The sequence below is a fragment of the Stegodyphus dumicola genome, chromosome 7 (assembly GCF_044657685.1).
Source record: "Stegodyphus dumicola isolate Sdum_Otavi_A_Nest chromosome 7, ASM4465768v1".
Taxonomy (NCBI): Eukaryota; Metazoa; Arthropoda; class Arachnida; order Araneae; family Eresidae; genus Stegodyphus; species Stegodyphus dumicola.
In genome coordinates, this window is record NC_140774.1 from 122,348,952 (window position 1) to 122,375,683 (window position 26,732).

The 26,732-nt window shown below is 34.5% G+C and overlaps 1 protein-coding gene across 1 annotated transcript in view; it reads left to right on the forward strand.

Annotated features, from left to right (window-relative positions):
- Positions 1–26,732, forward strand: part of LOC118192854 (sodium- and chloride-dependent neutral and basic amino acid transporter B(0+)-like) — a 70,098-nt gene that overhangs the window by 15,679 nt on the left and 27,687 nt on the right. The window contains exons 5-9 of the mRNA XM_085821424.1: positions 5,707–5,903; positions 9,969–10,101; positions 11,491–11,625; positions 14,386–14,489; positions 22,425–22,549. Coding sequence (XP_085677550.1) covers positions 5,707–5,903; positions 9,969–10,101; positions 11,491–11,625; positions 14,386–14,489; positions 22,425–22,549 — 694 coding nt within the window. The remainder of the gene's footprint in view (positions 1–5,706; positions 5,904–9,968; positions 10,102–11,490; positions 11,626–14,385; positions 14,490–22,424; positions 22,550–26,732) is intronic.

The following is a 26,732-nucleotide window of genomic DNA, read 5'->3' on the forward strand; positions in this document are numbered from 1 at the left end:
AAATTCGCCAGCAACATTTTTCGAATAAATAAATTCTCGGGATTAATTTCAAAGTAAAAACTGGGAGCATTTAGCCAAGAACAGCAATTAGTAGTGAAAAAACTGCAACAACTATATTAAACTATTTTAGAAACAAACTTGAAAACTATGTAGCTACAATGTGTACTTTGTGTTATTGTATAGTTAATTAATTGTCCATAACATTTAATAACGAATTCTGACCATGTTACCACTCTGTTTTGTAGCTTTCGAATTTGCATACATAATTTTCAAGAAAGCTCGTTTTTCAGAGTATATGTTGATGCCAGGTAAGACAGAGATTGTTTGTTTTGTATTTAAATCTTTGAATTTGAAACGAAGAATAGCTCATAAATAAATCCTGATTATCCTTTTGAAAGGGCACACGCTTACGTTTTTGATATTTGATAATAATTTGATAAAAGTAATAGTTTCAAAACTTAAACGGCTTAAGCAGCAAACTTCTTTCAATATGTCTGCAGTGCTTAAGCAAGGGATGATCATTCAAAATTTGGATGCTTTGTACAGTCAGCATAATTTAGATTATTCTTAAGAGTTTTTCTAAAATAAAATATTCAGATTTTCTATTCAGAAATCGTTCATCGAAGTTAACCTATGTAAGAATTTTCATAGATGTAACAGTTTTCATTGTAACAGCAATTTAGAATTTCTTACTTGCTTTCTGCTTTTGGTTCCTGACATCAAAATAGATATCATTAAAAGACAAACATTTTTTTACTAAATATTTGATTTCCCGAAAAGAAAATTTTAACGAAAATTTAGCAAATAATTGCAAAACGATAATTAACTAAAATATAAAATATCATTATTTCCAAATTTATTGTATCTTAGGTGGAAATATTCGAATATACGTTGTAATAGGCAAAATAGTAACACACGTGGTCTCCTGCTATAATTTAATCGACCGCTAGCATTAGCGATATGCTGTTGCTATGGTTCTGGATTATATTCATAGTTTATTTTAATTACAATTTTATGCTTTTTTAATGCGATGGAATTCACAAACTGCAAAGGCTTTCATAATGACTTTGCTTCTGTAACGTTTAGTTATTAAGTTTACCACCACACACTTTTCGAAGTGGATTATAAATGTTCTCTTTAAAAATAATTTATGACTGAATAAAGTAATCCATATATTTTCCGAGAGTGAAACACTTGTTACAAAGTAAATGAAAATTCAATTACGATAACTGTTTGATTTTTGAAGTTAGTACTCGTTAAAAATAACTGACAGACTGCATAAAGAAAGTGAAACAGCTGCTACAAAATTAAAAGGAAATTCCTTTGTAGAAGTGGCGGCCGAGCGGTAAAGACGCTGAACACTGGTAGTTCGGTCCGAGTTTCGAATCCCGCAAACGGGCTGACTGCATGGGCGTTTTCGTGGTTTCCCCATGTGTAACGTGTATACGAGCCAGTTTCCCTTGAAAAGTCCTCCACGAAAGCATCCCTCCCTTTAGGCAGATAGCCCTCGTGTGCTTTGCCATAATTAAATTAAATAATCCAATCCAATCCTTTCTAGAAGTGATTTAAGTTTGCAATTATGTAATGCATGTACACGGAATACAGCGCTCTGTTCTGTTAAGGGATATTACAATTTTGGATAAAAACGTGAAGATGAGGAAACCTTTGTTAGCTTATATACAATCTTTATGTGTTACAATGAGAAAACAAATTGCACACAGGGCAATGAAAAATTAAATTTCATTTTCGTTTTCTCCGGGAAACATAAGCATCATTTTGTGTAATATAAAGTAACAAAATGACATTTTGTATATGTCATAAAAACGAATAAAAAGTGTTAATTTCTAAAATAAAAATACGTTTTAATAAGGGATGGGATTTTAATAAGAGATTATTGTAAATGAAAGCAATGCACACCTGTGAAGTATGGAAGTTATGCACACCTTTGAAGTTATCAAAGAAGGACAGGGATGTTCTCTCTCACTCTCAGAGAACATTTTCTAGCTACTGAGCTGTGCTTGGGCGTGATAAGGGACCAGCAACTAAGAATATCCTAAATATATGTAATGATTTGGTTTTATGCTGGCCAATCCATTCGAAGGATTCTTGGGATGAAAAGGAAGTCTTCCACTAGCCAAACATAAGGTGGTCTGGCATTAAGATCTGTGAGAATGAATTTAATCCCGAATGTTCCAATGTAAGGGCCCCAAAAATATTTGAGGATCTCATCACCACTGCGCCGTCACAGATCCATTTCTGATGACGTACTGGTTGGCACGATAATTAATACCTGTTCAGATCACCACTCCGCCTTTTCCAAATCGATACTTTCGTTCTCATAAGCAGAATTATTTCGAGGACCTCTTCTTTGAAAACTAGTAAGTTCCCATTCTTTAAAGAATCGAATGAGCGAACGCGTGAAAGTCGCTATAGTATGAATTACATGGGAACGAGAATGGGAGAATTAAAAAAGAAAGAATAACTTTAAAATTGCGCTTAAAATTTGAAACTGGGAGTTAAGATTAAATTAAATAAGTAGAATGCAATAAAGATGAAAAGAAGGTCGATAAATTATTTTATTGTTTATTTTTACAACATAAATCAAACTTTCCGCAACAATCAGCAGCAAAGTTATTCAAATTAATTCAACTCATGAAATTAATCAAAACCTTCACTGTACACAATGTTTGAGTAAAAAACACCGTTAAGCATTAATAAACATTTATCAGCTCATTGCCTTCATGCCATACACATTTTTTTCTTTTCGCCTGTTCTAATACAAGATGATATATTGCCTATTTCCCATTTGTATACTGAAGTTTTGTATGTGTTAAACATAGAAAATGGCGTGGTTCGCAAAACAACTATTTATTACTGAGACATCCAGAGATACACGCAGAGTTACATGCAAAGAAATACAAACAAGCAGAGATAAGTAAGCAGAGATAAGCGGAACTTTGGAACTTTGCGGTTATACTGGCTTTCAGCAGGAAATTAAAATCCTGCTCTTGCCAGTTCCTGATGTGATCCTATGTGGGGCCTGACAGAGTAGAAACCTGAAAGAAATTTTCTCTCGTGGAGGTACTGCAGAGAGAGAAAGAGAAAAAGAAGCACTTTGCTTCTGTACTGCTACATCTTGGATGGAATCCGCCAAGCAGGGACCGGAGAAAGAAACTTCGGATGACCTGTGTAGGATAGCCCGAATACAAACTGTTCATTCGTCGGGGCCAGTCACGTGGGAGGTCACCCTTCCAGAAACTGACCCCGATTGATGCTGCTTGAAAACCAGAAAACTGGAACTTAGAATTCTGAACTCAAGAGATGGGCGGAGGTTTTTGTCTTCAGCCAGGATTTCGTAGATAAGAATGTCCATGAAATTAGCGGGATCCACATTGATAATATTATTAAAAAATTTGTTGTTTATTCTGCTGAGGTAGTCCTGAATAGTATCTATTTTCAAGTCGTAGTGGAGGGTCTTATTCCGAACATAGTAAGGAGATTTTGTGATGATTCTTAGCACCTTATTTTGAAGCACTTGGAATTTGCTAATTTCGTTTGCTTTGTAGTTTGCCCAGGCTGGGGAAGCATACGTGAGAATGGGTCGGATTACAGTTTCATAAATCCTCTTTTTCAGTCTGGGGGTGAGGTTTTCATTCTTTAGGAGAGGGAAAAGCCTGAAAATGATCCCGTGTGCTTTTTCGCTTACTCTAAGCATATGATCCCTCCAATTGTAGTTCTTGTTAAGGGTAACTCCCAGGTAATTAGCTTTATCAACTGTAGGGATGATTTCGCCAAAAAGTTTAACCTCAATTCTGACCCGTTTCCTCTGTCTGCGATTTCGAATGAGTAGAATCTTGGACTTTTCTGGCTGAATGGACGTTTTCCAGCGACTGCACCACCCCTCAATAGCAGGGATTTTGGCCTGAAATTTTGAGAAGGCATACTCTGGGTTTAGAGACTTGGTGGATATCGCTGTATCATCAGCGTAGCTGGCTGCGAGAACATTTGTATCCTCGGAAAAGCATGGGAAATCGTTGGTATAGATGATGTAAAAAAGCGGGCCTAAAATTGACCCTTGAGGAATACCTGCGTAAATATTTTTGACACATGAAGTTGCATTTCCAACTCTAACGGTGCAAGTTCTATTTTCAAGGAAGGATTTGATAATGAGTATCAGATTTCTGGGGAAACCGAGATGAATTAGCTTATAGATTAGCCCTGGATGCCAGACGTGGTCAAAAGCCTTTGCCACGTTTAGCATCAGGATAGCAACACTCATTCTGTTGTGCATAGCCGCGCCAATGAACTCCGTGAGCTTTACTAACTGCGTTGTGGTCGAAAGTCCTTTCCGGAAATCGCGCTGGTGATCAACGAGAAAGTCCAAGTTTTCTTGCATTTTGAGATAAATAATACGTTCCAGGATCTTGCTTATGGAGGACAGCAGGCTGATGGGTCTAAAGTTTGCCGAGTAATCCTGTGTTTTCCCTGGCTTAGGAATCATCAGGATGCTTGCTTGCATCCAAAAAAGCGGGAAATAATTTTGATACAAACATGCATTGAGAATGCCTGTTAATTTGCATACGGTCTTAAAAGGCATGTTTTTCAGCATCTGGTTCGTGATCTTGTCCTTTCCTGGAACTTTCTTTAATTTAAGTCTCTTAATAATGTTCTGCACTTCGTGCGGCGTGGTTAGTTTGATAGAAGGTTCCGTAGAAGGGGGAGATAAGCGGTTACAGAGGTCATATATATATAACTTTACAACAGATCATGGTTTAACAAATCATAAACAAGGCACAATAAATAAGCAATCAAAAATAACATAAATAATGGGATTAAGTTTCAGAATAATTCGGACCTGACCGAAAGCTAACGAACGTATCAGACGTGACAGAAAGCTATACTTCCTTTTAACCAGTAAGAATGCGATTAGAGATATCTCAACAGTATGAGAAAAACTCTGTATGAAGAACTTGTATGAGAAAAGAACATTACTCTATTTATTCTGTTTCCATTTGAGATGCTTTTATCTCCCCTTTCTGCGGGAACCAAGATGATCTGTTGTTAAAGAAACATAAAACATAAATCTGTAAATATAGAAACCATCACTATGTACTCACTTCCTAGTAGGTTTGACTTCGAAAACTGGTGCTAGTAGATATCAAAAAGCGCTGCTGCAAAAAGTGACTTTCCTGCTGTGGTTTCTTCTGTCCGTTAGTGCTAGATAAAAGTTCTAAATTTATGCTGTACCATGACTACAACCTTCTCCTGGTCTTCACTTGAAATTTTCGTTTTCTAAAAATCCATACTATAGTTTTCAAATGAAACCTTGGGAGAGTCCAAAGGCTTTTGTTGAAACAGGTTGCGTTTAGCTCTTTTCTAAATGACCAATGACCTTCAACCTACAGATTCTGTTAAGTTACTCTATTCAAACATGGTATAACTACCAAGAAGAGTTCAGCCATTATCGTTTGTTTGTAATTGCCCTCTACGTAAAGACTGCAATTGCCCTCTACGTAAAGACTGCAATTGCCCTCTATGTAAAGACTGCAATAGATTGAACGCTACAAGTTGTTTTTGAATACTTATCGAAAATATTTAATTTTCCATGTTTCAGACAAAATTTGCACATTTCAAAATTTGACAACCTATATGTTTGAGCATGTGTGCCATTTTTTTAAGCTAAAGTAATATTTTCCTCTACTTTAGACTCCATGCTGGGAAGTGACAAAGTATTTGGCGACAAAATACTCAACTTTAGACAATAGCACTGAAGACTTTGATGAATCAGTCAACGCAAACTTTACATGGGAGGCAAACGTCATAATCGTACCTCTAGAAGACTACAACAAAGCTTTCAGCACTTGCAGAAATGGCACACAGACAGCATCAGAGCAGTTTTGGGAGTAAGTGGTATGCTTTTATTCTTGTAATATAATAAAAGTTCTACAAATCATTTCGATTTCTACATACCATAAAAGGGACAACATGATGCTCGTGTGAAGTCTCTCTTCTCCTAAATTGTGTCAAGAGACGAATATTATAAAAAAAGGACGTGTTGTTAGGTAAAGACTATTAGGTGTTTAACTTTGAAGTAGGGGGTGTGAAATGTGCAGTGCCCTCAATCTCAGGACCTTCCAATTGCCAGCGGGATTTGCTTTCCAGTTACTCCATGAAGGCACGCGATAAAGAGGGAGAAAATACTTACATTCTACCCCATTTAAAGGCCGAATGGGGAGAAAGATACTTATACACCAAATCCTGATGTTAACAAATTATCGCCCGTTACCTTTTAGTTCGGACGCCACATTTTTATAATTTATGTTGAATTATTTTAATGTCGAGAAACATGTATAATCAGCGACGGCCTTGCTGGGACTCGAACTTCGGATTGCTAGATGGACTTGCTTTACAGTTGCACCACATAGGCACGCGATAAAAAGTGAAAAAAAAATACCTTAGAACATTTTGCGTCAAGCTGCTAAAATTTTATCTTCCTCATCCAGTACATTTACATTACGATTGCTGTCAGTGCTGTAATTAAATAATAATTCAGGGATAAATTGATAATTTTATTCTATAACTTAGAGATTTAATTCAAAATTTTGAATTGCTTATTCACTGCTATTTAATGAGAAATGAACCAAATCAAAAAGTGAACTTTAAATTAAAGCAGAAATAAATATGAGATAATAAGTGAGTGAATCTGTTCGATAGTGAATGTAAAACGAAACAAAAAGATCGAAATGGCTGAAGAAGTCATGTAATAGTATATTGTTAGTATAAACTTTAGTATATTGTTAGTTCCACATCTGAATCTTTTTTAAATAAAATGATAAGGTATTTCTCCCGCCTTCTTAGCATGCTTTCGAAGTGTAGTGGTCAGCACTGGTGCATATTCCAGAGGTCCATGGTTCGATTTCCGGCAAAGGCGTTGCTCCTTTTTTACCTCTCTTGCTTCAAAATAACCTAATGTCTCTACAGTCGTGCCCCAACTGAAAGAGTGGTGGATGATGATTCTTTGCACACAGAAGTTGGCAATTGGGTCCCTTAAAACACCAGTTGCCCTTTAAAAGGGGCAGTATATAAGGTATTTCTTCCACCTTCTTAGCATGCCTTCGTAGTGTAGTGGTCAGCACGCTGGGTGCATATTCCAGAGATCCATGGTTCGATTTCCGGCGAAGACGTTGCTCCTTTTTAATCTCTCTTGCTTCAAAATAACCTAATGTCTCTACAGAATCTTACGCCAATAAATTTTCGAATGCATATATTAAGAATTTATGTTTTTGTATAGCAGGTATGTTTTAAAGCAAGACGGATTAATTTATTTATCTGTAATGCATTCATTTAGTAGTTAGATCGAACAGCGTGTAGACCTAGTATTCCGCGTTTCTAAATAGTAGTTTTTTTTAAAGAAGCAATCTTTAATAAATTGTATAGTAACAATACAGAAGTAGCAAACGATTCTAATGATGTGAATAAAGTTAAGAAAATCCTTTCGAATAACAGTATTATGTATACTGCTGGACATCCAAAATGCAACACAAAGAAGGGCAAGAAGTATCAAAGCTGTATTTATTTCAGAGATTACATATAGTATCAATGCTAACTGGTTTGAAATACAGCCTTCTTTGAGTTGAGGAAGACGAGAAAATCAATATCATTGCTGCCTCCCATGATTGTCAATAAACGCTGCTACGCACCGCGGCATCGAGTGAAAGAGGCTTTACACAGGTTGTTGGGGAATGATAGTCCATTCTGTATCCACATTTATCCAAAGTTCATCCGCTGTACCTGCGGATGTGGCATGCTAGGCTAGGCATTCTCCAAACATTGACCAGACATATTCGATGGGCGATAGAACTAAAGAACAGATAATAATACAATATGGTGGGCTAAGAATGGCTCAGGAAATGGAATGGTTCAAATAAAAATAAGGGTTACTTGAGGATTTTGACCATAAAAAGAAAAATGGATCTATTTAATAATATAGATGCTATTCAAGTTATCACGGATCAAACGTTTTAATCTCCAGGGCAATGATCAATGCTTGGCTTGAGGGAAGTACGGAAATGCAGCTCATTTTATGGAAGAATATAAACTGACCGAGAGTATGAGGACGAGATTTGGGAAAAGTAAATGAACAGAATGTAATTGAAAAAAGAAAACTCTTGAATAGCCATGCAACAGAAATTATGAGGATTGTGAATGAAAACAAGACTATCATAAGAATTAGGACATTAAATATTTTAGTTTTTCTTTTGTTTATGAGTTTATGTGTCGTCTTACTATTTTTTGTTTCCTAACCGATTATCCTTATGATTTTCCTTATTTTGTATTGTGTGAGTGTATTTTTAAAGATGCACAATCTGTGTTAATCTGTTTAATCTGTATTTTAATCGTTTGTTTTATCTTTTTTAATTGTTTCATTTTTGTTTGTTTGCGTCGAAAGTGCTGCGTAAACAATAAGGCCGATTATTATCGGCCAGGAGGGTTGCGGCATACTCGTAAACTAAACTAAACTAAACCGCACCACACTATAACACCGGATGCAGAACCAATATGACAATGAATAACATAACAGTCAAGTAGTCTTCTTCACCGTGTCTACAAACTCTATTCTGACCATGTGGTACTGCAGGCAGAAGCGTGATTCGTCCGAAAACACAAGTGTGGTGCTATTTAGATGCCAATCTCAACCGTACAGTGCTCCATCGGAAATGCATACGTCTTTAAAGGTAAGAGAAATAATGGAAACCTAGCGGACAGTCCATCGTACTGTAAACGACGTAGAATTGCTTTTCCGGACACCTAGTTTTGTGTTACATACTGCATTCGTTGTGATTTGGTTTCAGATGTGGCAGTGCGCTCCATCAGTGCCATGAGCGCAATATCCTGTCTTCCTGTGGAGTGGCGCGACGCCGCGGTTGCAATTGCTCCTGTCCATCAGTCGTTCCGTTCTGTATCCACTGATTCCACATTCGCATGACTGTTGCTTGGCTACGTCCAACACGATGATCAATTTCCAGAAGGAGAATCCGCAATCTCATCTCTGTATGCAACGATTCTGCCTCGATCGAACTCAGAAAAGTGTTCGATTGATGCTCATGACTACGAGGCATACTGAAACTGCACATATAAAAAAATCTCCTGAAAGAACAATTATCCTGTCTTTATATGGGGATTGTAAGGAGCGCTGCAGTCGCTCATGACTTGCGCGTGTCCTGAAATCGTAATCATTTGTATATTTCATTGTGGTATACACATGATACAAGTTTCATGCTGTTTGGATGCTTCCTTAATGATGTTGCATTTTAGATAGTCAGCAGTTTACTTACTCTAAAATGAGTGAAAGCGCTTGAACGAATGTATTTCATATGGAAAAAATGTTTTGGAAGGGGAACATATTAACTATGGGCGATTTTTAATTAAACAATACTTTGTTACTCTGAGTATTGTCTTTTGTTTGTCGATCAGCCTTCACATAGTAATCACCCTCGTTTGAAACCTTTTTTTCTGTAAGTAATATGAGATTCTATGAAAATGTAGAATGCTGCAAAAAGCGGAGATTATTTGATAAAATCTCTACCATTAAGCAGTGCTGTAATCATACGTACAGTACACACTATGCTTAATACTACTATGTTTTGGCAACTTAATATTATGGTTTTTTAAAAAGAATCTTTTTACAGTTCTTTGCAGCTTTTTTAAATTTATGGGGAAGATGGTTCTAGCTATAGAATTGATGAATATTTGAATCGCAATTTGCGTAGTTTGAAACATATAACTTTATTCGGAAATACCTATTGAACAGTACATGAATATAAGGTTTTCTCCATGGGTTAATTTTTTTGCAGGTATACTCTTTGTAATGGTACTTTCAAATCGGATTGATACCTTAAAATACTTCGACTCAGACTCATAATTAAAATTTGATTATATGTTTCAAATCCATGCTACATTTTCTTCAGGCGATATGTATTGCAGTTGACATCTGGGATCGAAGAACTCGGAATACCCAAATGGGATCTGACTCTAACTTTGCTTGTTTGTTGGATCATCGTTTTCTTCGGACTCATGAAAGGAATCAAGTCATCTGGCAAGGTGAGATATCAATGAATCAATATAATAAAATACAAAAAATTACTATGCTAAATTTAAGTTACACAAAGAGGTCTTTAAATTTTATACCTGCCTAAAGTGTTATTCCGTTACATTTGCATGACCCCTGAGCCTAACAAAACCATAAGTTTGGCTTTCCGTTTAACGCTACCGATTACGTTTTAAAAGATCAGTATTGTAGAAATTTTACTTAAAATTTTGCAGAGTCTAGAGTTCGAAAAAAAAAACTAATTTAATGTAATAAATTAAAAATAAATATATAAAAGAAAGTAAAATTAAAAAATAAAAAACAAATTTAAAGAAAATGAAAGATCTCAGATTTTGACGGTCGCCCAAAAGGTTTTGTTAAAGTTTTTCTACTCTTTCGCTGAACTCGCAGCCTACCAATTTGCTGTTGCACTCACTCCTGCTAACCCATTTCTTTTTGTCTTTTTAGCTTTATTATTAAGCCTCATTTTCTTCGCCCTTACGCCATATACAATTCAACAGCGAAATTACAAAAATTTGAAAAACAGTATAGCAGCATATGTTTAGAATTTCGGATGCAGTTTTCAGTGTTAGCACACGTTTTTCTATTTTTTTCAGTCTTTTCTCAGTTCATCTTACCAATGTTCAGTTTTCATAGTAAGATGGCTTGCAAAACCTTTTTTTTTGTATTTTTATTATTAACATTTTGTATGTTAAATTTATTGGCGTTATTGTGTGCTAAATTTATTGGCCAGGTGTTTGGCAATTACGTCACATGCAACTCAATTCACGAGAAAAATCAGAAAATATTTAAAAAACAGCTTATCTTTATTAATATCCGATAGACAGTCTCGCTTGATGGAGATAAAAACATTTTATTACGCACAGTATTATCCCTACTCGCTTTCAGATCGTTGAGTTTGTTAATAAAAATTCATTACAGTTTTACAAAATATGAGATATAACATTCGAAATTCAAAATTCCGGCTTCCAGGTGCACATTTTTGGCTGAAGGACCACGTTATTCAGAATTTGATGACTCTAGTTAAAGCTGTGTTTTCACAGTGCGAGAAATATACATACAGTAATGCATATTTTTTATTAATTATTTTTTTAAAATATAATACAGGGCCTTAATATTCGGTGGCAACAATCTAAAACGTAAAACCGACATTTATAGTGAAAGACGCAAAAGGCAATTTCGAGACTATACCCCTTTGAGCTGATAAACTATACCATTCACTTCTTTGTAACTTTTCATTCTTCATATCCACGTTCTTAATTAATTGTAGTCCTTAATTAATAGTAGCTTGAGTAAATGCACCAAGTATATTAGATTTTTGTGAGTCTTCTGTGGCGCACAGTCATGAAATTGAAGCTAAATCCCGTTATATTTCCTTTCAGATAGTATACTTCACAGCAACATTTCCTTATGTGATTCTCATCACTTTGGTCATCTATGGATGCACTTTACCTGGAGCGTCCACTGGTTTGAAGTACTTCTTCATACCTGAATGGAGTAGGCTTCTAGAAATTGAGGCAAGTTAAAGCAGGTTTAGTTGATACATTATTGTAGAAACGTTCTGATTTTATTAAATGAAATACTTTTGACATTTTAAAACTGAAAAAAAAAAAAAAAAAAAACATTGTATATAATGATGAAAGGAATTTTCTTGTACTTACTAATCGGAGAATTTTTCTGTTACTTACTATTCCGAATGTATTAATTTATGCCCCCTTTATTAACTTAACTTTTAGAAATAAATAAATTGCACATTTGTTCTTTAAGAGTTCTTCTTTAATTAGAGAAATACTACTTGAAATTATGACTATACACGTACACAGGTAATTTTTAATTTTCGTGACTCCTATCCTTCATCATAGCCAAATTACATCATATAAATAAGCTATTAATGTGAAAACTTCAGATTTTCTTTTGGATGTAATAATTTTTAAATGATGCAGTTTTCATTTAATAGCTTGCATTAGAAAAATCACTGTTCAATGTGGTGATGCAAAAAGTAAAGGTCAGCAGTAAGTGAATAATGAATTTTTCAATGAACTAAGACAATCTGCTTTAGAAACTTAAGACAAGTTGAAATAAGTTTATAATGATAATACTATGGCCCATTAAAGTACTTTTTTTAGTTGTTCAAGCAACCTGATAGTAACTTGCTATTAATTCACACGGACGACTATGCAGTGTCTGTTCCTCGAAGCCTGTGCTGGACTTATAATGACGAAATGAGGTAAAGAAATCTGTAAATTTTGCTGTCCTTTCGATAAGTGGCAACAAATTTATCGAGGATGTTTATGAAACAAGCGTTAAGTATGAATCAATAATGTTTTTAGAAAGGATCCGCAGAAACGAAAGTTTTGTCCAAATTTCTTCTATATTTGTCACCTCGATAAGAAATTACGAAGACAGACTGTCTTGAAGAGACAAGAATAGAGTATGCAGAGATCTACAGTTCTTAAAAAATATCGTTGCTGGCGAAGGGACAAGATATTTCTAAACGAGCCATTAACCCTTTCCGGCACGCTGCCTTTTAAAGTTGGAGTTTTGATCAAAAAAGCGGTAGGCAGTCTAATTAGGCATAGAGGAGTACACAAGTAAAATTTTGTGAATCGCTTAATTCTGTGGGTGTGCCCGAAGTGGGCACACTGATTGAATAGAGCTTCGAAAAGAGTGCTAAAACGAGCATTGTTTTCAATAAAATGACCGATGAGATGCGGAAAAACAAAGAATACATACTCTCAGTTGTCCTAGATTATCGGTGAGCCCGCTCTGTGCAACACTAGGGTTCGCCGTTTGATTTTAGGCAAGATTTCAAGGTAAAAATTTAAAACTAATATAGAATAAGGAGATTAGTATAAAACCAAAAAAATAACATAGAAATTTCTTTTCAAACAATTTTCTTTTATACCCTACAGAAATCTGGAAAATTTCTTTGAAAAATGAGGGTCTTAAAAACTAAACGTGGCTAAAATGCAAGGTCCGGCTATTAATTTCCAGGACTGACGTAATTGTAGGAGAACGAAAACTCGGAAGATGTATTTAAGACGCGAGTGTGAATGTTTTAGGATTAGAGCTTCTGGCAGCCTCACGCTGCAGTTACATACTATCGCCAGCTCTGCCCGGCCTTAGCATCTTAGCATCAAGTTATCCCGGCCTTAGCAGCTCGTTTTCCGACGTTTATTTGCCTGAGCCAGCTTAAGCTGTCTGTTTTATGTGTAGTCTTAGAACACGTTTTGTACATTTGAATTTAATTTATGTTTTTTAAATACCCTTTAATAGCAGAGGCTTGTCTTTCGCGAAAGCAGCGCCTTCTATTCATTCAAGAGTTAAAATAAAAAGGTTCTTCTTGCCTTCTTGTGACGTGTCCTTGCTTCAAACTAAAGCGATGCAGGACGTTGAAGCAAGCCTTTAGACCGACAAGAAGCCTTGAATTGTTGAATTGAAAAATTGTTCGTTGTATGATTTTTCTTAAATACCTCCTGTGCTGTCACCTTCACTCTGGCATGTCTCCCATAAACTTGCTAAACTGAAGGTTGGCCAGGCAAGTTTTTTTTTTTTTTTTTTTTTTTTTGTGATTCTAGTTTTGTGAAAATCTCGATTTAGGAGTATTTAGGAAACAGAATATTAAATAATAAAATTTCAGAAAATAATTAATTAAATTGCTTTATTAAAAGCACTATAATATAAGAAATAATGTTTGCATAATTTAAAATATGCATTATGTTCTTAAAATCTTCGACATGAAACTTTTATTTTACATAAAAAATCTTTTGCATTCCCTTAAGTATGTTTATTCTAAAGTTCTTTTTTCTTGCCTAAAATAATCAGTATTAACACTCAAGATATACAGTAATTATACAATTTTTGTTATTACTATCGTATTACAATTGTTGTAATACGATAGTAATACGATAATTTTACGTATTTTTTAACTTAAAATAATCCGTATAAGTGTTCTAAAATTCTTTTTCTTACCTAAAATAATCTGATCTATGTAAATAATTTCAAACTAATAGAGGTAAAATAATATCAGTTTAAATATATATATATATATATAATGTTTTAATATTATTTTGATATAGGGATATTTTGAATGTATTAGTATTGAATTTGACTTCTTTTGGGACTTTGTGTAAAACTAGTTCTAAATTTCTTACTTTTTGTCTCTCTATATATACATACATATTGTTGAAACCAAATGAAATACAAATGGAAACAATATGTGAGTTTAAAGAAAGGAAAAGTGAATTAGTTTGTTTCACATCAATTTCCCATTTTAGGTGTGGAGAGCGGCTGCTGAACAACTTCTTTTTTCTCTGAGCCTAGGATGGGGATGCCTGATAATGTATGCAAGCTACAACAAATTTGACAATAGACTTTATAGGTAAAAACATTTCTTAATTTTAGTTATTTAGTAAAAGAGTAGTTTAAAATTAGCAATTATAATTCCTCTAACGCAACTAGTGTTTATACTAAATTGTAGTGACTTTCAGCTTTATTGAAAACGGCACAATGATTGAAAACCACTGGTCACTGCTATAAATCATGCGAATCAGTTAAGTGCCGTCTTAACATGAACAAATATCATATACCTCGATGCTTCTGAGGGCATAACTTCACCTACTATGGAGTTGTCAGGTAAGCAGCATACAAGACACTGCATCATTCTTTTGCGTTTCTGTTGAAAATAAATGATTTGTGAGGCTAAGCTAATCGGACTGAAAAACAGTATGCTGTCATTGGAACAGGATGGCTTACCATAATATTTTTTGCACGCGCCGGAATAATTTGTAGAAAATACTCACAGTAGGAAATAAAAAATAAAACCTACCGGGATAAGAACCTATAAAAGATAAATCAAAATAAAGAAAAATTTTAGCAGAAAACAACAGTGAGTTTTTAGCAGAAAACAACAGCTATATGTTCAGTAATGTTTGAGTGAATAACATTACTGAACATATCTTATTATTAAGAAGTGATTAGCATTTATCGCTAGAGTGAACTTTCTTTAAGAACTCTTGATTATTTTTAATGGCATTCAAAAATTCACTGGAATTTAGTTAACTATTAATTTTAGAGCTCTGTAAAGCTTTTGCGGTTAATTCAGCTATTCTACATCTTTCTTCAAACTACATTGCTATTCATTGTTGAGAATACTCTTTAGATTGGTTCCGATGTTCTTGGTAAGCTGGAAATATATTGTGTTGTCTGAGAAGGACTGGGAAATGAAATGCTTTTTCTGTGAAATTGCTGAAAAGTTGTATCCTTTTTTACACAACTTTTTATTTTTCTATATTTCATGAATAGCCGAAGAAAAAAAGTTTACAGTCGCTGCTAAATCAAAAAGTTGATCCATGATTGTATTTGCGACAGTTTCATTAAATTTTTGCCAGAAGCCTGAATTTCAGGCCATGAAATTGAGATTTCAGGCAAATGTTTCATCATTAATTTCATTTCGTCATGCTTTTTATCCCAATAAAAGATTCTGCTTCACCAAAATTGTTTTCTTGCTGCTCAATATAAGAGATTTTTTATGATTTTAGGTGATTTTACCTAGTAAATTAAGAGATAGTTCTTTTTCTACTTTACTACGTTTTTCCTACTTTAGCTTATTTTTTAGTTTCAGGGAAAATTGGACGTATTCAAGAGATTTCTTAATGAAAGTTAAATTATCTGCAGTAGTTCCCAGAAAATCGTTATAATTAATTATAGATGTCATAAAATTGCGATAATTTGGAATTTAATCAATTACTTACTAATTTGAAGTAAAAGTGAATTATTTTGTGAATATTTGTTCTCAATTTATTTCTCTGAGTAGTCATTTTACACAGTTAATGGATAAATCTCAGTAGGTGCTATATTCTCCTCAAATAGCAAGATTGCTGTCATGAAATAAACCCAATTTTTCTCAAGATCATCGCCACAGGCAATGATCATACTTACAGACATAAATATTTTGGCATGACTTCTGAATGAAAAAAAAGCAAAAGTTTGAAATAAAATCAACAAATCCCTCGAAGCAAAACAAGCTAAAAAATTTGAACATTTGTAATCAAAACAATGCTCATTGTCTTCTATAAAGGAAAGGAACTGAACTCTAAGAAATTCGTGCAAAGTGGATAAAGTGCATTTTATGCATCGCTGCTTCTTTGGATGCCCTGAAATGCGGGTGTTAAAAAATACATCGTGAGGCCATATTGTCAGGAATAGCGTGTCTGGTATGTTCTTTATGATACACACAAAGGTTTTTAATGACGATCTGGTTTCTTTTTTACGATGTCACAAAGCTGTCATTATGAACATAAAATGCCAACATCATACTTAAAAAAGGAGGCAATCAAGAAACTAAACTGAATTTAGCAGAAGGAGTTTAATTCTGCACTTCAAGAAGTTAGGAATTTTCTAAAGTAATAGAGGGAAAAAGGTTCCTTGCTAGCCTCATTTAAATAAATTTATATCTGGATACGGCTGTTCTTTATCTAAAGAATGACAGAAAAATATATCTTCCTGAGAAACCTGCATTTAGGAGAAAGCACATCAGATATCTGCCTCTTCACGTGCTCATTAATACAAGCACATTACATAGTTAAAATAACTAAGAACAAGTTCGAGTTCTGAAGGTATTTGATAAGCTCTGTAAAACTTCATAAGAAGACCAGCTAATTCCAGATCAAAGCATACAAATGTCGAGTACCTTTCGAAACAAGGGCAAAATACTAGATGTGGGCAATGACTTGCCACAAAGAAGTTCTTTCCTTACTTAAGCATCAAAAGTAATAGCTTTACTTTGTTTACGGAAAGGTAGTATCAAGACCATATGCCGCACTGGATCAGCAGCATCCCGAGACAATTCATGTTCAGCTATATCGTGAAGTTCTGGTATATCATATGCTTCTTATTGTCTTATCAATAAGCTGTCATTTTTACAGCTTTTCAACTAAACACATGTTTCATTTCATTACATCTTGCTTACGCTCTTGATTTAGTTCTACATTACTATTTTGAAAAAGCATAACACCTCTTCAAAGTACAATTTTGATGATGCGCCATCATACAGAAAGTTTTGTTGAGGGTTTTGAATAGCTCTCCTTTAATTGTCTACCAGCAATTACTCTGCGTTCTGAATATTTTTAAAAAGCTTTGGAATGCATATGTATTCCAGATAAAGATTTTTAGTAGATATAAGTCGTTACATTTTTGCGTACTTTTTGTTGTCAATACGGTTTTAAATACTGAATATTTTCGGTGAATCGTTTTATTTTGTTCAATATATAAGGAAGCATCGTCTTTTCCCGTGCGTGATTTCGTGCTGTAAATACGAGTAGTAACACGTCTGATTAGTAATAGGAAAATCGGAGGACAATGGATTTCTTACCTTTCCTGTCTCCGAAAACATAACTGTACAAGTTTATTATTCTTTGTAATCCTTTTAAGCTTCCTCCTTCCTTATAATGATAGAACATTGGAGAAAGTGAGCCTTTTCTTATTCATCTTCTTTAATTGTTATACTTTATCCAACTTCACAGGCTTAGTTTCCGAAAATGAAATATATTCAGCTTCTGCGGACAAACGCACTTTTGATTTCTTCAAAACCACGAAGTGCAGTTGCTGCTTAATAAAAGTACACTTCTTGATATGGATTTTCTGTCTACAATATCCTGTTCCCACTTAGCATCTAAATAAACTGCAAGATAAGTTTTTCACTTAAACGAATATGTAGGGATAGATACTTTGTCGTATTTAAATATCTGATGATTCTTTTCACAGCATTTCAGCCCTTTTGACGTGGTTTATTGCATATTCTTCTAAGTATGCGAGTTGAAGGTGTGATATCTAGTCTTGTGATAAATGATGTACACAGAAGACTTCCGATAGCTTGTCGAACTTTGCAGTTGAACATAGATTTTCTTCCTTGTTTAGACCACAACGTTTCTTTACATTGATGTATTTGTAGGTTTTGCTTCTTCAAGTTGAAACTATTTGACAAGTTCGTTTACTTTAATTTCTGAAATAAGCGATAACATCTATCTTCCTTTCGATTTATTTCCACACCTAAAAAATATTTAGCTGATAATGTGTCATTTGATAGCATTTCGTTCAATCTTAAATTACATAAAGAATTACTCCTTATTTAGATATTATTAGAATATCATGTATATTAATTTTTATCACGATTTCCTTTTATGAAAAGATATGAATCTGCTTTGCTTTGATTGAACCTTATATTTTTTAGTGTATTTTCAGTTTGTGCATTTTTGCATCTAGCTGCTTGTTTGAGACCATAAAACTTCTCTTTTAATTTATAAACTTTATTTCTGCAACTACAAATCCTCCTGGTTGTTGCATGTATATTTTGTTACTTAGCTTGTCATGCAGAAATGCTTTTTAACTTATATTTGATGAACGTTTCCCTTATTATACGCAAACCCGTGCCAACCAAACTCTAATTGTGGTGTTTTTCACTGCTCGTAAAATGTTTTATCATGATCCTTGCCGCATTTCTGAGTAAATGCTTTAGCAACTAATAATGGTTTGTATTCTATTTTCTTTCCAACTTCATCGTATTTGGTTTTAAATGCCCATTTGTTGCCTGTAGCATATTTTCTTGGTGGTAAATCTGCAAACTGATAGATAGCTTTCTCTTTTAGAGAGTTTATATCTTCTTCGATAGTCTTTATCTAAGCTTCTTGTTCTCATTTCGGTAAGCTTAGAATGTTTTTCAAAGCTTTCTGGATCTCTATTTCGATATTATGTAGATCCTTCGTCTTCTGCTTAATTAGGAGAATCTGTCCGGTAGAACAACTTTTGTTGATCTATTAGAAACCCTTCTTTTTATGTTTTCTTTTTTACATTTAATTAATTCTCCAGATCCTTCTGAATTTTCTGTAAAATCATCGCCAAGAGATGTTTTTCATTATTTTCTTATAACACTGCAAGATACCGAAATGAATTAATCTTGAATCTTCAGTACAATATTTTCTACATGTTCATCAGATGCAAGCGCTTTTTCGTAAAATTTGACAGTTCCACTTATTATTATTTTGCTTCCACTTGTATAAATCCTCTATACTTTGCCTTTGTTGTATAATCTGACCATTTAAATTTTTAATTTTGAAATAACCTTCACCAGCATCATAAGAAATTTAATTTAGGAACATTTAACTGAGAGAAAACGTTCGTATTACTTGTCATGTTGAGGGTCTTGAGTCGATAACCCATTCTTTTGTTTCTGATTTACGTTCATATTCGACTTTCGGAACTTAATTAAACTGAATTTACGACTCCTCAGTTTCAGCACTTTTCTTGGGATATTTATTTTCTTTAACTTGTTTTGTTTTTATGATTCCTACACTTTGCGAATTTGCTATTTCACATGCATTAATTTTATACATTTCAGAATATTTTCTCACTTTGCTGTTATTTAGATCTGTTTTCGGGGAAGTCCAAGCGTTGTGTTTTAAATGAAAACAGTCACTTCTGGCATGGTTATTTCTCTTACAATAGAGACAATATCCCGTAACATTATACTTTGATTTATCTTTACTTTTACCTTTTACAGCAATTGAAGCGTATTTATAAACTTGCTTAGTTTCCAAACCTGTACAATACTCATCTACTAATTTCATTTTAACAAATTCTAGCGACAATTCAGTTTCAAAATTTCTTCCTTTTTGGGCGGAGGTTATTATCATTAACTCTAATTTTAATTTCTCGACCGAAAAAAGTAAGTTATAGCACTAACAAAATATATAAACAAATGCACAATAGCACTTCAAATGGAGGAAAACAGTGATATTAAATCTAAATAAGAAAAAATAAAATTTAAAAAGTAATAAAATAAAGAGAACTCAATAACCTAAATTGAGAAATTCTAAAAAGCGGAAATTGTCTTTTTAGTCTGAAAAAGTTCATAAACGTTTGATGGCCAAGATACAGACAGGTACTTCAAAGTTGCCTGAAGCATCTTCTTCGTCTGGGCATCATGAATGCATTCCAGAAGAAGAATGTGATTAACAAATTTATCACCGCTACGGCAGTTGCAAAAAGCACTTATAGCTCTAAAATTTGTCATGTCCAGTCAAAGGTTGAGTTATTTTAAAATCTGTTAAAATTGATCGACTTTTATTCTGTGAAAAACTGTAGGGAAGGAAAATTTTGGTCCGTTGTTGCTTTTCGTGAGATCAGATATATTCTCTGTTCCAAGTACAGATAGCACCATTTCTAGAAACAAGAAGACGGGGATTTAAATCATTGTGAAGTTTTATGGTTATCTATTCTAGAACATCAGGCCTATCATTTCCAAAATTTCCCCAGTCTCCACGAACATAAGCAAATTGAATGCCAATAACAAGCTGTATGAATCTGATAAAAAGCGCAGTGAAATTGGTGCTTAGATACTTCTTTAACAGAGCTACTGTGTAAAACGTGGATAATTTGCAAATTCGAAATGTTTAGGTATATCAAAGCTTTAGCTTTTTCTGTCTCTTTTTAACCAAGTATCACTATATATTTTTCCGAACACAACGGTATCTAAACCTTCCTTTCTTAGAAGCTGTTCTATTTTAAATTTCCAAACTGAATAAATTTCCTCTATTAACTTTTCTATGTAAATTGATCCTTTTATAACAGACATTATTATTCTTTAGAGTCATTTTTTAAACTTTGTAACTAGAATTTTCAGCAATAGAAGTTTTACTACTTTATGGCCCTGAAATATTACAGCATTTCAATTTTTAGGAAATATTACAATATTTCAATATATTATAACATTTCAATTTTTAGGAACATTTTTAAAAGGCAGTTTTCTCAAACTTATCCAACTTCTTCAATCTCATAATCACTATTTGTTGTGCATTAACACAGCTAAGGCGTTTTGCGTACGATATCCTCTCTCTAGCGCAGTTTCAACAAGATGCATAAATAATAACAACTATGAAATCTTTATTTAACAAGTAAGAGAATTTTACTTAACTTAAGTGGAACAAAAATTAAGTTAACAATCGTCACATGCATGTTTAAAAAAACTGCGTAGACTAATTTTATCAGTCTTAAATATCTTATGGCCTACATCTTAAGCGATAATTGCAGGAGTACTTCCCGAGATGGAAGGTGAAATGACTGAAAAGAAATTGCCTGAGACTTTGACTCAAGCGTACAAGGCATAGGATCAATCTTCTCTCACCAGTATATATATTTCCAGTTTCAAAGCAAAAGTTTCCAGCTAAAGAGACACTAATTTATTCTAACAGAAACATGAGACATAAAACAGAAATGTAAATAAATATAAATATAAATGAAATACATATAAAGATTTTATAAAACTCTGCACATAAGGTGCATGAACAACTAATTGCAGAAAAAAGGTCAGTTGCAGAAACAACAGCTGCAGAACCTACTTAATTGTTTTCCCTTACTTCATTCGCGTTTAGCATATTTTGCTTCATGAAAAGTACGCGAATGAAAGTTGACTTGAATTACAGTCTCAAATGGGGTGGAAAAAATGAATGCTGTGCGGTGATGAGACACAAGTAACGATCGCGAATGGGGGGGGGGGTATGACAACGGCTTTGAAGAATTATCTACTTTAAAGTAACAACATTGATTGCAGCAACATAGATTTGATATTGTTGCAATATTGTATGAAACGTGATTCTGATATCTTTTTCGATAACTTTGTGTTCATAAATGCTACGTATTTTCTATGCCCTGAAGCAGTAAAGATTATGTAATTTCACTGCTCTCGCTGTTAGCTGAACTGAAGTTACTTTTCTTCTTTGTCAGCTTTAATCTTAAAAATGTTTCTCCGACCCTGAGAAAGAAACTGAACGAAGAAGAAACGGATATTACTAATTTTAATTCATCTAAGTAAATGAAGCTCTCTGCTTAAAGAAAGAAATTCGTCTGCGGAGGATTTCTAAAGGAAACTGGCTTTTATTCACGCTGATATGGAGAAAATTGTGATAGCATCTGTACAGTCAGCTCCTTCCCTTGGATTCGCACCCGAATCAAACCTCAAATTCCCACCAGTGGCCCACTCGTGGTCACTGGTGGACATTTCCGTGGCCCAGTTGTGGCAATCTTATGACAACTGGTGCGGCCCATTTGTGACAGTAGTTCACTTGCTACACACCAGTAACCGAGAACTTAAGACTGCAAGCTTCTTAATTTCGTGGCTACTTCGTAACTTCGCGGTGGACCTTCATTAAAAAAAAATGGAAAGAGCGAAATAGGTTTCTAAAAACAAAACTTATAAGTATATTTATTGTTTTAGAAGCACGTCAAGTAGTACCTAATTATTATTCATGTATTATTTATTTAGGGACGCTGTGTTCATTAGCAGTTTGGATTTTGCGACTAGCGTAATGGCAGGAGTGGTTATCTTCGCTGTACTTGGAAATATGTCCACAGAGATGGGGATTGACATTAGCAAAGTGGCAAAAGGAGGTGAGTATTATTATTAAGTTATAAGGTATTTCTCCCACCTTCTTAGCATGCCTTCGTGCCTTCTTAGCATGCCACGCGAATTCGAGAGGTCCGTGATTCGAGTTCCGGCTAGGGCATTGCTCATTTTTCAACTCTCCTGCTTTCCAAAACTACCTGATGTGTCTGCACAGTCATAATGCGGCTAAAAGTATGACAATCATTCTAATTAGCAAAGAAACACGTTCAATGTAAAATATTTAATTAGGCGAAAAAGCAACTTAGCTTGCCAAATGCTTTGAATATAACTCAAACCTTTAAGATCTATTTAAAATGTACACTGCCCTAAAATTATCCTTTTGCCAAATTTTAAGTGACAATCATTACTGATTAAGATATTGATAGTTAGTAATCACAAGGTAAGAAGTAAGGGATCATATCTATTGTAGGACAATATGCGTCAAATAATTTTCTACAAACGTTATTTGCGCCAACTCTGCCTGTTGGTCGCCGTTGAATTAAATAAGCTATCCTTATCTCTTAAAACAGAGGTCTTATAACAAATACATACAATAAAAAAATTAAAGAGTGCCTTTCTGTTTTCTTTTTTGACTGAAATAACTAATCTAAAGAGCGTTGTCCTACATCCGTCCGTTTTGAACGAACAAGTGTCTCAAACACTTTTTTACCGGTTTGATCACTGAAAATAGAATGCATGATCTTTTTAATTTCTTCCGTAAAATATTGCAGACTGTAAGTCTTTTAGCCAACCAATCAGCTATTAGAGTGGAACCAAAGAATATGAATTGAAGCTGTTTATTGCAGTCTTTGCGTTTTTAATGGAGTATAAGTTTTGCCTTGACATGATAACCCAAAAGTGGTCCGTGGTGAGTGATTGTTTTATATTATATAACAAAGCAGATAATTAAACAAACAGTTGAACATTAAACAGTTGTTTTTATTAGTGTTTTTAATGTATTAAATACAGTATTGAACTCTCTTCTCTAGTTTAGAAGAATTTTACTACAATTGAAATGAGGTGATGACGAAATAATTTTTCTCTCTGGAAGTATCAAATTGGCTTTCAGATATTTCTAGAGTAAATTGTTTGGCATGCGTTGCCGTACAATGGAAAATATCTCAACTGAAGAGCCTATAAGAAAGCGTAAATGAGAATCAGTTTGATGTTCTCAAAGAATTTAAAACCAAGAATTCAAATAAATAAACAATTACGATGTTAAAATAGTTCAATAAAATTAGTATGGCAATAAAGTTCTGAGTATTTAATGATTATTAGCTTTAAAAGTGGAAAAGGTTATTAAGCATGCACTTTTGTTTGGCAATAACATTATAAACAAAAAGGGCACTTAATAACTTAGAGAAAGGATTTCCTTTTCTCTAACAAAAATATAACCAAAATAGATGATACAAAAAAATTGCTTACGTTTTGAACAAATTGCACGTAGCATAAGTGGAAGCACAACGCATCGCCTTCAATTATGATAACATTGGGGAAAAACAATATAGGAATTGCAGGAAAGGAAAAAAACAGCACATTCATAATAATACAGTATGAAGTATAGCTTGCATGACATGAGAACATCACGCTCACACGCTTTCAGATAACACATGATTTCTTCATTATTAGAAATGTTTAGGAGGTTTTCTTCGTGTGCTGTAGACGATGAAATGATCATCTGTAAGTAATATCTGAATGATTTTATTCGCATACGAATATAAATGGAAGGCTCGAGGATGGATTATCAGAAACATGGTATCGTCAATAGCATCAAACCGTGACTAGTCTTTAGGATGACAGGTATTACAATGGGAAACACGTTTGATCAATCACCAGAATAGGGGCAGTACCAATGTCAATGCAACTACTGCGGCTGCATCCGAAAGCAAAATTTAGAAGGGGAGACATATACTGAGTTATTAAAATGCTTTTAAAGTTTCAGGGCACCAGTGGCCGAGCGGTAAAGTTTCTGAACACTGGTAGTTCGAATGGGCTCAGTTTCAGTTTTGGGCTGGCTGCATGGGCGCTTTTGTGGTTTACCCTAATATGTAACCTGGATACGAGCCAGTTTCTCTTAGAAAGCATCCCTTTCGTTAGGCAGATGACCTAGTAGAGACATTAGGATGTTTTGGAAGCAAGAGAGATGAAAATTTAGCAACCGCCTTCGGCGGAAATCGAACCGCGGACCTCTCAATTACGCGCTGAGCTTGCAGACCACTATACTACGAAGGCTCGCTAAGAAGGCGAGAGAAATACCTTATAGCCTTAGCGTACATAATCAAATAAACCAAATTCCAGAGCTTTGAAAATTAGTGTATCTAATTTTCTGCCTTTATGGGCCTCGAGTCATTTTCCCCATGCAGCGAATAAAATGCTTAACAAATGCAGGAAGCGCAGTAAACATAATACCATAATAGGGTGATTAAGCCAAGGTTCATTATAATGTGGAGTTCAGTATGTTCCTTTAACATCTGTTCATCGGATGCATCGTTTCCATTAATGCAAGCAGCAAAAAGATTCGCAAAGGACTAAGTATTGTTCATAAGATAAGTGCAAATACGACAATTCTCGAAGAGATTTTTTTCAGTGGTACTAGGATCATATAATTTGACCCTGATTCTGAAATATAGTATGCCACAAAAGTCTTCACCGAAAACGAATGTGTTGGCTACCATGATATGGGAAGGCAATTCTCGATGTCGCTCCAGCGATGAAAGCATGTAGCATGTATTGCGGAAAGTGAACTGTACTGATTCTACTACACCTTCTGGTCGGTATTATTCTCCCTTATGTTTGTGTATTCTGAAGTGGCCAAATTTTCTGATTTTTTTAGAAGGTAACGCCACGTGTTGCTCTGCCTTTACATAGTGAAGTCATTTTGCGAATATATTTATTCTTTTATGCTCCAGATCAAATAATTACCATACATGAGATATTTTGAATAGACTCTTTATGGCTTGTCAAAAATGTATCAAAACGCACTTACCATTTCAAGATAGCACAGTCGGAAGAACAGTAGTAGGTGACAATATTGTCAATTGTTTAGAGCAAATATGAACAGATAGCGCCAGTCATTCAATGACTCTAGGAGTGATTAATAACTACGAAGGTCTACGTTTTTCGTCTCTTATACGGTTGGTAGGCATGCTCCTTTATCATGTCAGTTAGTGCTATGTGATCATTTTGACTGAGTCTTGCTACATAATTTTGTAACTTTTGTTGTACTGGTGTTATTTCTATTATTATTTCATTGCGTAATGTAGTTTTCACAAAGTTCTTTTCATTCAGCTGCTTTTGTGAGACGTTCCAGATGAAAACAGAGCTCATCTTTAAATTTTGCTTATCAGTCTAAAAATATTGAAGATGAACTACGTTTTCATCTAGAACATCCCACAAAAGCAGTTTTTGCCGACCAGACTCAAGCCCTCCCTGGGGTTACAATATAAGGTATTTCTCCCCCTTTCCTAGCGTGCCTTTGTGGTGTAGTGGTTCTTCACGCTGGGCCAGTATTCCAGAGGTCTGTGGTTCGATTCCCGGCGAAGGCGGTTGCTAATTTTTCATCTTTCCTGCTTCCAAAAAATAATGTCTCTACAGTGGCGCCCGAACTAAAAGGGTGTTGGATGAGGTTTCTCCACACCGCAAGACGAATGTTTATAAGTAATGCTCATAAAGTCCCCAAGTAATGCTTATAGTCTTCATATTTATTGTTCTTTTCTAAAGTAAGCATCATGTTAAAAAAAAACTAATACTGAGGCGATGCATAAGTTCGTGCCGCCCTCCATTGGGCGGCCATTTCAACCATGCTTTGATTTTAATAGTATAATATACAATGCACTGCAAAACAGTAAAAAACACAATAACAAAGCATTGATATGATACGTCATAAATCAATAATCACTCACACATTCTCTCAGTGATGTAATCACCATTTTTGTCAATGACCAGAGTTCAGGGAAGAGTTCAGTGCCTCTCTTGTAGAATTGTTGTAGTTTCCAGTTGAAGAAATCTATTAGCCAGTTGCTAACAGATTTCTTCAGAACAGAAGCTTCAGCATGAAGCTCTCTTGTTCCTGAGTGTTGTTAGAGAGATATCGAAAAAGATGCTGTGGGAAAACGAGCTGTTAACAACATACAAGCTCCTGTTAGCAACAATCAAACTGCAATAACGGCGAGGACATATGCCCATATC